The 13,076-nt window shown below is 42.0% G+C and overlaps 1 protein-coding gene and 1 pseudogene across 1 annotated transcript in view; one reads left to right on the forward strand and one right to left on the reverse strand.

The window, feature by feature from the left end:
• Positions 1 to 900: 900 nt before the first annotated feature.
• On the reverse strand, positions 901 to 2,273 carry LOC106605644 (serine/threonine-protein kinase TAO1-B pseudogene; annotated as a pseudogene).
• Positions 2,274 to 6,360: 4,087 nt separating this feature from the next.
• Positions 6,361 to 13,076, forward strand: part of LOC106607177 (neuroendocrine convertase 2) — a 102,295-nt gene continuing 95,579 nt past the window's right edge. Inside the window, exon 1 of the mRNA XM_014203849.3 lies at positions 6,361 to 6,878. Within this exon, the coding sequence (XP_014059324.1) occupies positions 6,693 to 6,878 (186 nt within the window). The 5' untranslated portion in view covers positions 6,361 to 6,692. The remainder of the gene's footprint in view (positions 6,879 to 13,076) is intronic.

Raw genomic sequence — 13,076 nt, forward strand, 5'->3', positions numbered from 1 at the left:
TGTTTCATCAGACCAGAGGACATTTCTCCAAAAAGTCCAATCTTTGTCCCGATGTGCAGTTGCAAACCATAGTCAGGCTTTTTAAAGGCGGTTTTGGAGCAGTGGCTTCTTCCTTGCTGAGCGGCCTTTCAGGTTATGTCGATATAAGACTAGTTTTACTGTGGATATAGATACTTTTGTACCTGTTTCCTCCAGCATCTTCACAAGGTCCTTTGCATGTTGTTCTGGTATTGATTTGCAACTTTCGCACCAAAGTACGTTCATCTCTAGGAGACAGAACATCTGACGGCTGCGTGGTCCCATGGTGTTTATACTTGCATACTATTGTTTATACAGATGAACGTGGTACCTTCAGGCATTTGGAAATGTTTTATTTTACCTTTATTTAAATAGGCAAGTCAGTTAAGAACAAATTCTTATTTACAATGACGGCCTAGGAACAGTGGGTTAACTGCCTTGTTCAAGGGTAGAACGACAGATTTGTACCTTGTCAGCTCAGGAATTTGATCTTGCAACCTTTCGGTTACTAGTCCAACGCTCTAACCACTAGGCTACCTGCCGCCCCAAATCACAAGTGTGTTTAGTTCAGTGTGTGTTAAGATGGTTGTTACACCAGCTATGTGTGTTTCAAGGCTAACGACAAGTGTGTTCATCTTCTGTGTGTGTGTGTGTCTTCTGTGTGTGTGTGTGTGTGGTGTGTGTGTGTGTGTGTGTGTGTGTGTGTGTGTGTGTGTGTGTGTGTGTGTGTGTCTGATAATTATTTAACCCATTGTCTTACAAACCTTGGGAATTAGTCAAGGCTTATTGATTGTTGATTATTATCATTAAGATATAAAATTCCATTATCAGTGTCTTCAGTCTGTGTGTGTGTGTGTGTGTATGGGTCTTCAGTCTGTGTGTCTAGGTGTATGACAGGTGTGATCCGTTGGAGATCTGGGAGGTGATGCTGGCGCTCCTGCTCTTGCCCTGTTCGCTCCGCCCACCTCCCGACGTCGACGCCCTCCTCATAACCTGGGGTCTGTTCCTGACCCCCCCACGCCCACTCCCCCTCTGACTCCCCCCTCCAGAGGGCTGGTGCAGGCTCCAGGGAGGGGGTCCCCCAGCCAGCACAGGGTGACCCCACAGCTGCTGGGAGCTCGACCCCCCCTGGTGATGGCTGTGACCATGCTGAGATGCTCCAGATCCCCCTGGGCTGCCGTGTGCGTCTGAGCCCTGCAGGTTGGACAGGACCACGTTGCTGAAGCCTAGTCTCATGGACTCTGAGTCGAAAGCCTCCATCTCTCTGGCCTGGCACTCCAACAGAGACCTGATACGCTCCACACACTCATTCTGCAGAGACAACATCTCCTCCTCAATCTTGTGTTCCAGTTGAGCCCTGCGGAGCGACATTCTCTGCTCCAGATCCTTCCTCTCTCTGTCGTGCTGGGCGTCTGTCTGCATCTTGATCTTACTCTGGTAGGTGTTCAGCACCTCCAACTCCTGATGCAGTTGCTGCCTCAGCACCTGACACTCCCCTTCCTGGGCCTCGTCCAAACGCAGAGCTTGTGTGGACAACATGTGGTTGTTAGAGTGGTCATATTGCTCGGCCAGGATGGCCAGTTTCCTGGTCTGCTCCTCCTTCTGTCTCTTGACCACAGCCTTGTGGTCGGCTTTGGGAGTGCTCTCCAACAGGTGGTTCCTCAGGGCCTTGTACTGACGCGTCTGGATCTTACACGTGTCCTGGAACTGCTTCTTAATCTGCAGCTCTTTAGACTTTAAACTCTTGGGTTGCTGTCGAACCTCCATGACGTGTTTACATCTCAGCTCTCTCTCCCTCCTCTTGTTGTACTCCAGCTGATTGGTCAGTTCCGTCTGGTGCTGCGTCCTGATAAGCTCCGCCGTCATCTTCTGGATGGTTCCCAGATGTCTGAACTCCAACTCCTGCATCGACTCGTGATGTCTGAGCAGCATGGCATGCTCCAAGTCCTTCTGGGTCTGACGCTTATTCAACTCCTCTCGTGTCAGATCCTGCTCCACGTTGTGCCTGGCTATGAGTATACTCCGTTTGAAGCGTCGACACTCCAGCTCCAGGTACTGCCTCTGTCTCCTCAACAGGTTGGCTTCCTTCTCAGCCTGGAAGTGCTGGATGTTCTCCTTCTGCTTGGACAGCCACTCCTGTTTCTCCTTCTTAAGGGTAGACTGATTCTCACTCAACTCCTATTTGAGCCCTCCTTGCGTAGTTTGTACTCTTGTTGAGTGATGTCAACTAGCCTATCAGAAGCTTCTAAAGCCATGACAGAATTTTCTGGAATTTTCCAAGCTGTTTAAAGGCACAGTCAACTTAGTGTATGTAAACTTCTGACCCACTGGAATTGTGATACAGTGAATTATAAGTGAAATAATCGGTCTGTAAATAATTGTTGGAAAAATTACTTGTGTTATGCACAAAGTAGATGTCCTAACCGACTGTAACACCCTGGCCATAGAGAGGGTTTTTTTGTTCTTTATTTTGGTTAGGCCAGGGTGTTACATTGGGTGGGCGTTCTATGTTCCTTTTTCTATGTTTTTGTATTTCTTTGTTTTGGGCCGTGTGTGGCTCCCAATCAGGCACAGCTGAAGCTCGTTGTTGCTGATTGGGAGTCACACATAAGGAGCATGTTTTTCCTTTGGGTTTTGTGGGTAATTGTTTCTGTTAGTGTTTGCACCTGACAGGACTGTTTGGCTGTCAGTTTTCTTGTTTTGTTTGTATAGTGTTCTTTCTTTATTAAATATTCTAATGATGAACACTAACTCCGCTGCTCCTTGGTCCACTCTCTCTTCAGACAGCCCTTACACCGACTTGCCAAAACTATAGTTTGTTTTCAGCAAATTTTTGGAGTGGTTGAAAAATGAGTTTTAATGACTCCAACCTAAGTGTATGTAAACTTCCGACTTCAACTGTAGGTTCTGGATGGCAAGAAGCTTGGCCCCGGTGATGTACTGGGTCGTAAGCACCGTCTCTGACCTCCTCCCTATAGGCTGTCTCATCGTTGTCGGTGATCAGGCCTACCACTGTTGTGTCGTCAGCAAACGTAACGATGGTGTTGGTGTCATGCTTGGCCACGCAGTCGTGGGTGTACAGGGACTACAGGAGGGGACAAAGCATGCACCCCTCGGGGCTCCCTGTGTTGAGGATCAGCATGACAGATGTGTTGTTGTCTACCCTTACCACCTGGTGGCGGCCCGTAAGGATGTCCAGGATCCAATTTCAGAGGGAGCCTTTGAGGTTTTACCTCATTCTAGCTTGCTGGGTAGCTAATGTTTCCTAGCTAGATAGATAGGGCAGAGGTGCAATCAAATGTTAGCTATCTAGCTAGCTACTTAGCTAGCTGAGCAGTGTACTGAATCAATCAGCAGAACAAAGTGAAACAAATTGCATGGAGAATTTACCCTCTCCTCTGTCAACATTTTTTATCTTGTAAACAACTTTTATTTTGCGCAATCTCTTCTACCTGGCCTTGAAACACTTCTTATAGCCTCATCCATCATGATTCTTCACGACACACTGTCACATGATGTCAGTGTCAACAAAACATTCTGGGCTGAGCTGCTTCCACAAACATGAAACTCTTATGTTGTATATTTAATTTTGTTTGTTTACTGTTGGACTCGGACAGTCTGCCTGTTCTGTCAGCGGTGTTGGCAATAGGCCTAATAACGGGCTTGTTTGCCAAGGGACGTGTGTTGTTTCTTGGTCACATTTATCCTGTGTTGTGTTAAATGATGTAACGTGATTGCACAAATTTTCTTTTAAATATATTTGGGTGTTTTTGGTGTATTTTGCTGGAAAGTGTTGGCCCAGTAAATTTTACTCATGCCCAGCCACATGGCAATTTCTGCCTATGCGACTGAAATGAACACCCCCACACAATGTTTATTGAGCTTTGTTGTCATGACTCCCGCCGAAGTCGGCTCCTCACTTTGTTCGGGCGGCGCTTGGCGGTCGACGTCACCGGTCTTCTAGCCATCGCCGCTCCAACTTTCATTTTCCATTTGTTTTGTCTTGTTTTTCCGCACACCTGTGTTACATCCCCTCATCACTCTACGTGTATATTATCCTCTGTTCCCCCCATGTCTGTGTGTGCAATTGTTCGTTACGTGTCATGTGTGACGCTTCATGCTGGTTTTTTCGCCGGGTCTTGTTTGGAACCCGTGGTATTGTATGCTGTACATTATTTGTGTGACGAGTGCGCTATTTGCTTTTGCCTTCGGGGGAGGGGCGTTACGCAGTTGCGTCCGACTGTTTTCCTTCTACCAAATAAAGTGTGCCTGTTCACTCATCTCTGCTCTCCTGCACCTGACTTCAGTTAACCAGTTGCGCACACTGTTGACATTTGTATTGTTTTGTCATTACTATCAACGAGCTATTTCATATAATGGATTAATGGATTTGATTGATGGATTCAGTCTTTTAATGAGAAACAAAGTGACAATTTGTGAGACAAAATTGTCAAATATTTGCTATTTAAGACCTGCAAAACAGAACGAACTGACCTCTCCCAGCGTTTGTCAACATTGGTTTGCAGATGCCTGGTGTGCCTAGTTTGTGACTTACAGTTTTCTTTGTCGCAGGAAGAAATAAGGATGCTTACCTTGCCTGGCTAAATAAATCATTGTCTCACCACTGTAAAAAAGCAGGTGTGTGGGAGGGAGTCTGCAGGGAGGATGGAAACACTGATTACTGGAGAAGATAATGTTATATAAAAACACATCTCATTAGTAGGATCAATGTCTTTTTCCATGATGATATCAGGCCAGTCTCTGGGGAGGATACTACTGTATAGGTATTCCCTTGCATGATCCATCACGCCAAACCTTTATGTGGCATGTTAGTAACTGTAATTGACACAGCTTTACTCTAAGTGATAGATATAAAACATGTGTAATGGTGTAATATAAAAAACAAAGAAATAAGAAAATGAAAGCAGTCCAAGATTACTCATGTCTGGTTTCACTGTTTTCATTCTCAGATACACCTTTGAGATGAGGTCACTGTACCTGAGAGAAATACTGCTACAGATATCATGGAATCAATAAATTGAGAATGATGACACACATTTTGGCTGACTGTGTCTGCGAATTGTAATGAGGGAAGTAATAATCAAATAACTTGCTGTTTGGTATTGGTTAATTTCCAAATCTCCCCAAACATACTCAGCAGATAATGCTTTCTCTTTGAGAAAATCAACTTTTTCAGGGGCAGTCACAATGTGAGATATTGCCTTTTATAAAGCAGTGTAGGGTGTTAAAGATCTACAGCATGTTGTGTACAACACAGCCATGGAATATTATTAAAGATATAGTGAAAAAGATTGCTTTGACTGTTGTTTTGAAGCTCCTCACATCATCTCCATTCTCCTGTTGATTACAGTGCAAGGCCAAAGGAGCACCATTGTCTGATCTCCCATGGTTATAAAGAGTCAGGGAGCTGCAAAGATGTGCTCTATTGATGGGTAGATTGCAATGCTGCCAGACACAATCCTTGCAAGAACATGTAATGAAAACAACCAAATTTACATAGCTGCTTGTGTGAAAAGACAAGGTTTTATGCTACATGGTATTGTGTTATAGACTCAAAGACTTGTACCCTGGTTTGCTTAGGGTCCAGACCTCCAACCAATGCCCCATTTAGAGACCTGAATGGCCTTTTCTGGTTAATTTCACTCAGAAGAAGATAGCCTCAGACCCATCACACAGCAAGCAGAGAAAAATGAAAATATCATGTCTGTATCTGGGAGCCCAATCCCAAATACTCATTCACAAATTCTCTCCACACACATTTGCACCACAATATTTAGAAACAACTTGGGTATCAGATTGGCTCAATGTAAAACTCCCAAATTTGATTTGTTTTTCTTTGTTTCATTTTGCTTATCAACACAGTCTTCTCTGTTTCAATATAATAGTTTCTGTGAACCAGCTGCAAACAGAGACTACAGCACATTATTACCACCATACGGCAGTAAAATATGAGGTCCATTCAAGTATAGGCTACAGTCTATATCGTTGTGTATGAAATAAATAATTGAGGCACCGCTTTTCTATGCCCAACGCTACAAAGTCTACAGCATATATAGCCAATGTTTATGCCTGGTGCTGTACTTGGACACGTGTATTGTTCTGCACACCACAAAGTCAAATAACACAAGAAATCATACACAAACTTATTTGAGGAGCACAATATAGGCCGAGTTGCTGTAGGTGTTTCTATTCAGGACTTCCCTTGTCTGCCGCGCTAGTGTGCTTAGCACAATTTCTGACCAGAGAAGGAATTCTCCAGGGTCCTGAAAGTGTCCTCGCGCGCTCGAAAGTGCGAACATTCCTCTCTTCCAAAACGCACCAGAGCGGAGAGAGAGAGGAGGGAGACACCCGCCGGAGCCGATTGGTGGAACGTCACGAATAGAGGACCCGAACAGAGGGGCTGATAAATAATAGATGAAGGAGGAGAGAGGGAGCTGAGGATGCAGGTTTAGTCCCAAACACAATCATCCATCGAACCGTCTCGTAGCATCGCCCACGTCAAAGAGACGCTAAAACCTGAAGGACGGTCCAACTTCCACTAGCCCTCCGCTGCGGAGGAGATGTATTCCCAAAAGGACTGATTCATACATCTCTTCAAAGGAGCATCCCGCCCACAGAATTCACTTCGACAGGCACCTTGATACAAGCTAGAAATGATGATTGGATCTCTCAGATATGGGACAGCAGTTGTATTGATCTTACTAAAATCACTGTTTCTTGCGACACACGCCACAGAGGACGGGATCTTTACAAATCATCTCTTGGTTCAGTTGCATGAAGGTGCACATGATGAAGCGCACCAACTTGCAACAGAGCACGGGTTTCATAGTGCCCGGAAGGTAAGACATGTTAGGCTACAATGTTGCAGAAAATGTGCATAATGTATGCTAATGATGGGTTGTCGATTCGATATTCCCATCAAGCCAATAATTTGCATTGATGAACATGTCCAGTGTTTTTGTCACTCAACTCCACTTAAAAAAAATGCTCATGTTTCTTTTTTTATTTATATTACCTAGAATATTAAAAATCCTATTTTGGCTATGATGTTACCAACATAAATACTTGTTATGACTTCAGTTAAAACATTTCAATATATAGCCTATTATTTGAAATATGCCTTTGCCTATTTGTTTTGTTTTTCAGATGACCATCAATTAAGTTGATCTGTATAATTTATTTTGTTACATAATATCTAGGTCTATGTCGCCTCATTAAGTCTTAGGCTACAATAACATAAATATAAAGTCAGCCTTCATTTCTGCTAAATTCAAACATTTTGCCAATCTATTTTTTGTCCCCCAGTAATTTTGGAATGAGAAATGTGGGGTGAATAGATTATATGAATTAAGGCAGGCTAATAGCACAGTGTTAAAATTAAGTGCTTTGTACAACAAAACTAGTGGCAACTGAGGTGCCACAAACATGAAGGAGACGAAACCTTAACTTTACCTGAGTATTGAAACACATCATCCTGAGATGTTTTGAAACATTACATGGTGTGTTGTAACACCACTAAATCAAGTATTGTGCAACACCTTCCCAGGGACTGGGAGAACTAACAGAAAAGATTGATAACAATAGTTTTGTGTTTCTAGTCCTGTTTAGCGCAGAATTAGATACTTTCTCTTTTGGTGTCCTTTCCTCTCTCTAAAGCTTCTAAACACCATTGTGACATTTTGAATCCTGTCCAGTGCAGAATTAGATCCCCTTTTCTGAAATGTCTATGTTTAACATTGTTTTATGTATTTGATCATTTGCCATTATATACCGTTTGGAAGGCATTGTCAAGCACAGTGTTCAAACCACCAGCACTAACTGGAGATTGAACTGCAAGAATTGAAGATTCTGCACTTGCCTCTTCCGTTGACAATCATGAATGTGGGAATGGATGCTGTAGCCTAGCGGTTAAAAGCATTGGGACAGGGACTGAAAGGTAACCGAAAGTCACCATTGGCCTGATGGTGAAATCCCTGAGCGGTATCGTTCCTCTCCGGCAATTGAGTTAGGAAGGACGCCTGTATATTTGTAGTGGATGGGTGTGTTGATACACCATCCAAAGTGTATTTAATAACTTCAACATGCTCAAAGGAATATTCAATGTCTGCATTTTTATTTTTACCCATATATCAATAGGTGCCCTTCTTTGCGAGACATTGGAAAACCTCCCTGGTCTATGTGATTGAATCTGTGTTTGAAACTTACTGCTCAACTGAGGGACCTTACAGATAATTGTATGTGTGGGGTACAGAGATGAGGTAGTCATTACAAAATCATGGAATGAATCCTTGCAACTTATAGTGTGACTTGTTTAACAAATATTTACTTAGGCTTGCCATATCAAAGGGGTTGAATACTTATTGACTCAAGACATTTCTAAAAACCTAATTCCACTTTGACATTGTGGGGTGTTGTGTGTAGGCCAGTACACAAAATCTAAATTTAATCCATTTTATATTCAGGCTGTAACACAACAAAATGTGGAAAAAGGCAAGAGGTGTGAATACTTTCTGAAGGCACTGTATGCTTCATGCTCTTTATTCAAGATTAATTAACTGAATTCGCAATATAGAAAATGGACACCATTTTATCAGAAATCAACAGATTGCTTTCTCTTCAGATGTGGCAGTTGATCACCCATCTATTTATCCAACCACTTATTAAACAGCCCTGTGAATGCAGGCCTTGTCTGAAGAGGGAAAATTATCCCCCTGACTGTACTGCCTTGTCAAATGTCAGAATAAGAGTGCGAGTGCAATTAGCTGGAGAGCAAGGCACTGAGGCGTAGCCTAGAAATCGAGGGTATTGTGGTGTTGTGAATTAAGATGTTCACCTCGGCATTCAAGTAACAGCATGCCACTCTTGGCTACTCATTATTTGATGTTAAATTTGACTTAATAAGTAATAATTATATACTGAATGTGTTTTGTTTTGACTGAGGTTTAATGGCAGCATCTCTGACTTGTATTGTAGACACAATCATACAGTAGGCTACCCTCATCCATCCACTCCTTCACTGCTTCACACATACACCGCCTCTGGATTATGTAATCTCCAGCGTTATTTGTATCCATATCTGTGCAGTTTCAATGATCTCTTATTCATGCTTAATTAATTTAGCAAGCATGGAAACACATACCGGTGAATATACTTCAAAACAAAAATACAATTTATGCACGCACAAACACACACAAACAAACACCTCCGCATTAAGACAGTTCCCTAATGTACACTTTATACAAAATGGTGCCGACAGACACGGTCGCCCTGTTTCAAGCTCCTAACTTTGCAGTGTGTTGTTTTTTTCAGTGTTATTTCTTACATTATTTGCTCAGAACGTTTCTTGTATTAATACCTACAGCCGGAAATAACTTTTGGATATTAGATCTGCGGTCACTCACCAGAATTTTGAGCAGAAATTCGACTTCCCTGACCTGGATCCTTTGTGTAGCTATATTAATTCCGGGGGCTGCACCAAAACGGTGACGTCGAAGAAGAGGTAGAAAGAGTCAGGCGGCGTGCCTACCATCGACCGCTTCCAAGTATATTACTCGCTAATGTTCAGACCCTGGACAATAATGTAGATGAGCTCAGGGTGAGGATCTCCTTACAGAGACTCGCTCAAAACGGATCTGGTCAGATGACGCGGATGCTACACTACAGAACTGTTTTGCTAGGATTCATCTGGGATTCAACCAATGGCATTGAGGAATACACCACCTCAGTCATTGGCTTCATCAATAAGTACATCGATGACATCGTCCCCACAGTGACTGTATGTACATTTCCCAACCAGAAGCCATGGATTATAGGCAACATCAGCATCAAGCTAAAAGATAGAGCTACCGCTTTCAAGGAGTGGGAGACTAATCTGGACGCTTATAAGAAATCCCGCTATGCCCACAGATGAACCATCAAACAAGCAAAGCGTCAATACAGGATTAAGATTGAATCGTACTACACCGGCTCTGACGCTCGTCAGATGTTTCAGGGCTTGAAAACTATTATGGACTACAAAGGGAAACCCAAATGCTAGCTGCCCAGTGACGCGAGCCTACCAGATTAGCTAAATGCCACTTGGAGGCAAGCAACACTGAAGCATGCATGAGAGCACCAGCTGTTCTGGATGACTGTGTGATAAACACCTCCCTCTGCAACTGGATCCTGGACTTCCTGACAGGCTGCCCCCAGGTGGTAAGAGTAGGCAACAATACGTCTGCCACGCTGATCCTTAACACTGGGGCCCCTCAGGCCCCTCAGGGGTGTGTATTAAGTCCCCTCCTGTATTCCCTGTTCACCCTCGACTGTGTGGCCAAACACGACTCCAACACCATCTTTAAGTTTGCTGACGACACAACAGTGGTAGGCCTGATCACCGACAACGATGAGACGGCCTATAGGGAGGAGGTCAGAGAACTGGCAGTGTGGTGCCAGAACAACAACCTCTCCCTCATTGTGAGCAAGACAAAGGAGCTGATCGTGGACTACAGGAAAAGGCCTATATCCTGAGGCCGCTTTTACTGTAGTTTGGAGTTTATCCAGTTAGACCTCAATAGAATTCTAGAATGCTGCTTAAGATTACTGAGAATTTTAAAGATAAAACGCATTTCAAACAAACAAACAGACATAGGTAAAAAATGAAGAACAAATGACAATTACAAGTCTCTACAGATCGGGGTCCCACCCTTGGGATGGTTGAGATAATGTGTGCTAATGTGATTAGCATGATGTTGTAAGTATCAAGAACATTTCCCAGGACATAGACATATCTGATTTTGGCAGAAAGCTTAAATTATTTTTAATATAACTGCACTGTCCAATTTACAGTAGCTATTACAGTGAAACAATACCATGCTATTGTTTGAGGAGAGTGCACAGTTATGAACTTCAAATGTTATTAATACACCACTTAGGCACATTTGGGCAGTCTTGATACAACATTTTGAACAGAAATGCAATTGTTCATTGGATCAGTCTAAAACTTTGCACATACACTGCTGCTATCTATGGGACAAAATCTAAATTGTGCCAAAGCTGGAATAATACATTATGGCCTTTCTCTTGCATTTCAAAGACGATGGTACAAAAAAAATACAAAAAAAGTTTGGTATTTTCTTTGTATTATCTTTTACCAGTTCTAATGTGTTATATTCTCCTACATTCATTACACATTTCCACAAACATCAAAGTGTTTCCTTTCAAATGGTATCAAGAATATGCATATCCTTTCTTCAAGTCCTGAGCTACAGGCAGTTAGATTTGGGTATGTCATTTTTGGTGAAAATTGAAAGAAAGGGGCGGATCCTTAAGAGGATTTTAACTTAGTTCTAATAAGCACAACTTAATACGACACCACATTCATGTCAATAGGAATAACATACATTTTGTCTTCAATTGTGTAGACACTCACTATCAAAAATCTACTAACACCCAACACAAGAAAAACCTTTATAGTATTTAAATTGTCGCACATTTGACGAAATTACTCAGTCAAAATGTACCAAGTATAATATATTATACTTCGAAATATTATTTACATTTAAATATTTCAAAAATATTCCAAAATGGGACCAGAGAACAATATTCAGAGTATTTCAAATCCCACACAAAGTAGGCTCTTGAATTGACAAAGATTCTTTCTTCTGTAACAATTTTAAAATGCAGACAACTATTCAGAAACTATTTTAAAATGTAGATAACCTCTCTCAATAGGACTTAGTACAGACTAGGCATGAAAAAAATTATAAATAGTTGCCAACTTTGACAAAAATTCAGTAAATGACAAGAATTAGAGAAAAATTCCAACTATACAAAGTATTAGATAACAGAGATAAGATACAAAACACAAAACTGTTAAGAGAAAAAATTTGAAGTACACAATTTCCCTATAAGATTTGTAGGACAAATTCATATTTCACACTGTCATTTAAGTGTTTGCATTTAGCCTGCAACATGTCATGGAACTTTTGGAAGCACGGCCCCATCCTACAAAGTGGCACAGAATACGTAGAGGTTTCTACACATCTCCCACTCTTTGTCCTGCGTCCACTCTGGATACACAGCACACACCCGCTCTTGTGTCCTTCAAACTTCACCAGGGAGTGGCATGCTTTCAAATTATGAGTAACAACTCCTTCCCTGAGCTATTTGTGGACAGAAAATACACATCTCTTTTGTCTACCATCAAATTTGATCATTGCCTCATCCACAGAGAGGGTTTGCCAAGGGTGAAATTGTTTGGGGAAGTTATGTTGCAAAATTTGGATGAAAGACCTAAAGATTGCTTTATATAATCAGGTAAAATTTTAAGCTAACAAGGGGTACGCCTATGCTTTTAGCCATTTTCTTTAACAAAAGCCACAATACCCTCACTTACCCCCTTAATGCGAGCCCTGCTTTAAACTTAACACACCAAGCTCTTCACTGACACTGACATATTTAAGGAGTGCATGCTGACTGAAGGAATTGGCTGCCAAATCTATGGATATTAGACTATAATTTAGTATGTCAAACAGGTAGGCCTGCATCTTATTTCTTGAATAGGAATAAATAGTTTCAGCACAAAGGCCTCTTGTTGTTAGTAGCCAAAAGTCAAATTAAAATGAAGACTGTTTAAATGAATCAGGCCTTCTCGAATTAACCTACTTTCAGCAGCCATGCTCTGTCCATCTCAGCGGCTGCCACTTCATAGTAATGTAAGTGATGTAAATTACTCAATATTGTGAGGACAATAAATCTAATGGCTCCATTATGGGCAACAAAACATATTGTTTTGAATAAAATCAATTATAAAGGTCGCAAGCTTACCTCTGGTCCTCCTTCCCATCTTCCCGGTCTACTTTTCAGACTAAACAGGACATCAGTAGACCAAGTCCTTGCATTTTTTACAAATAAAGAAATAATTTTTGGAAGAAGCCTTTGACTTGCCTCCTGAAGTGCTACCGTACACAGCGCAAAAGGCTTTATATCAGCAACAGCAGTGCAGGCCGGGGCTCATGAATGGGAATGCCAATCGATTGCAGTGTGTAATGCAGTAT

Source organism: Salmo salar, chromosome 01 (assembly GCF_965601325.2).
Source record: "Salmo salar chromosome 01, fSalSal1, whole genome shotgun sequence".
Classification (NCBI taxonomy): Eukaryota; Metazoa; Chordata; class Actinopteri; order Salmoniformes; family Salmonidae; genus Salmo; species Salmo salar.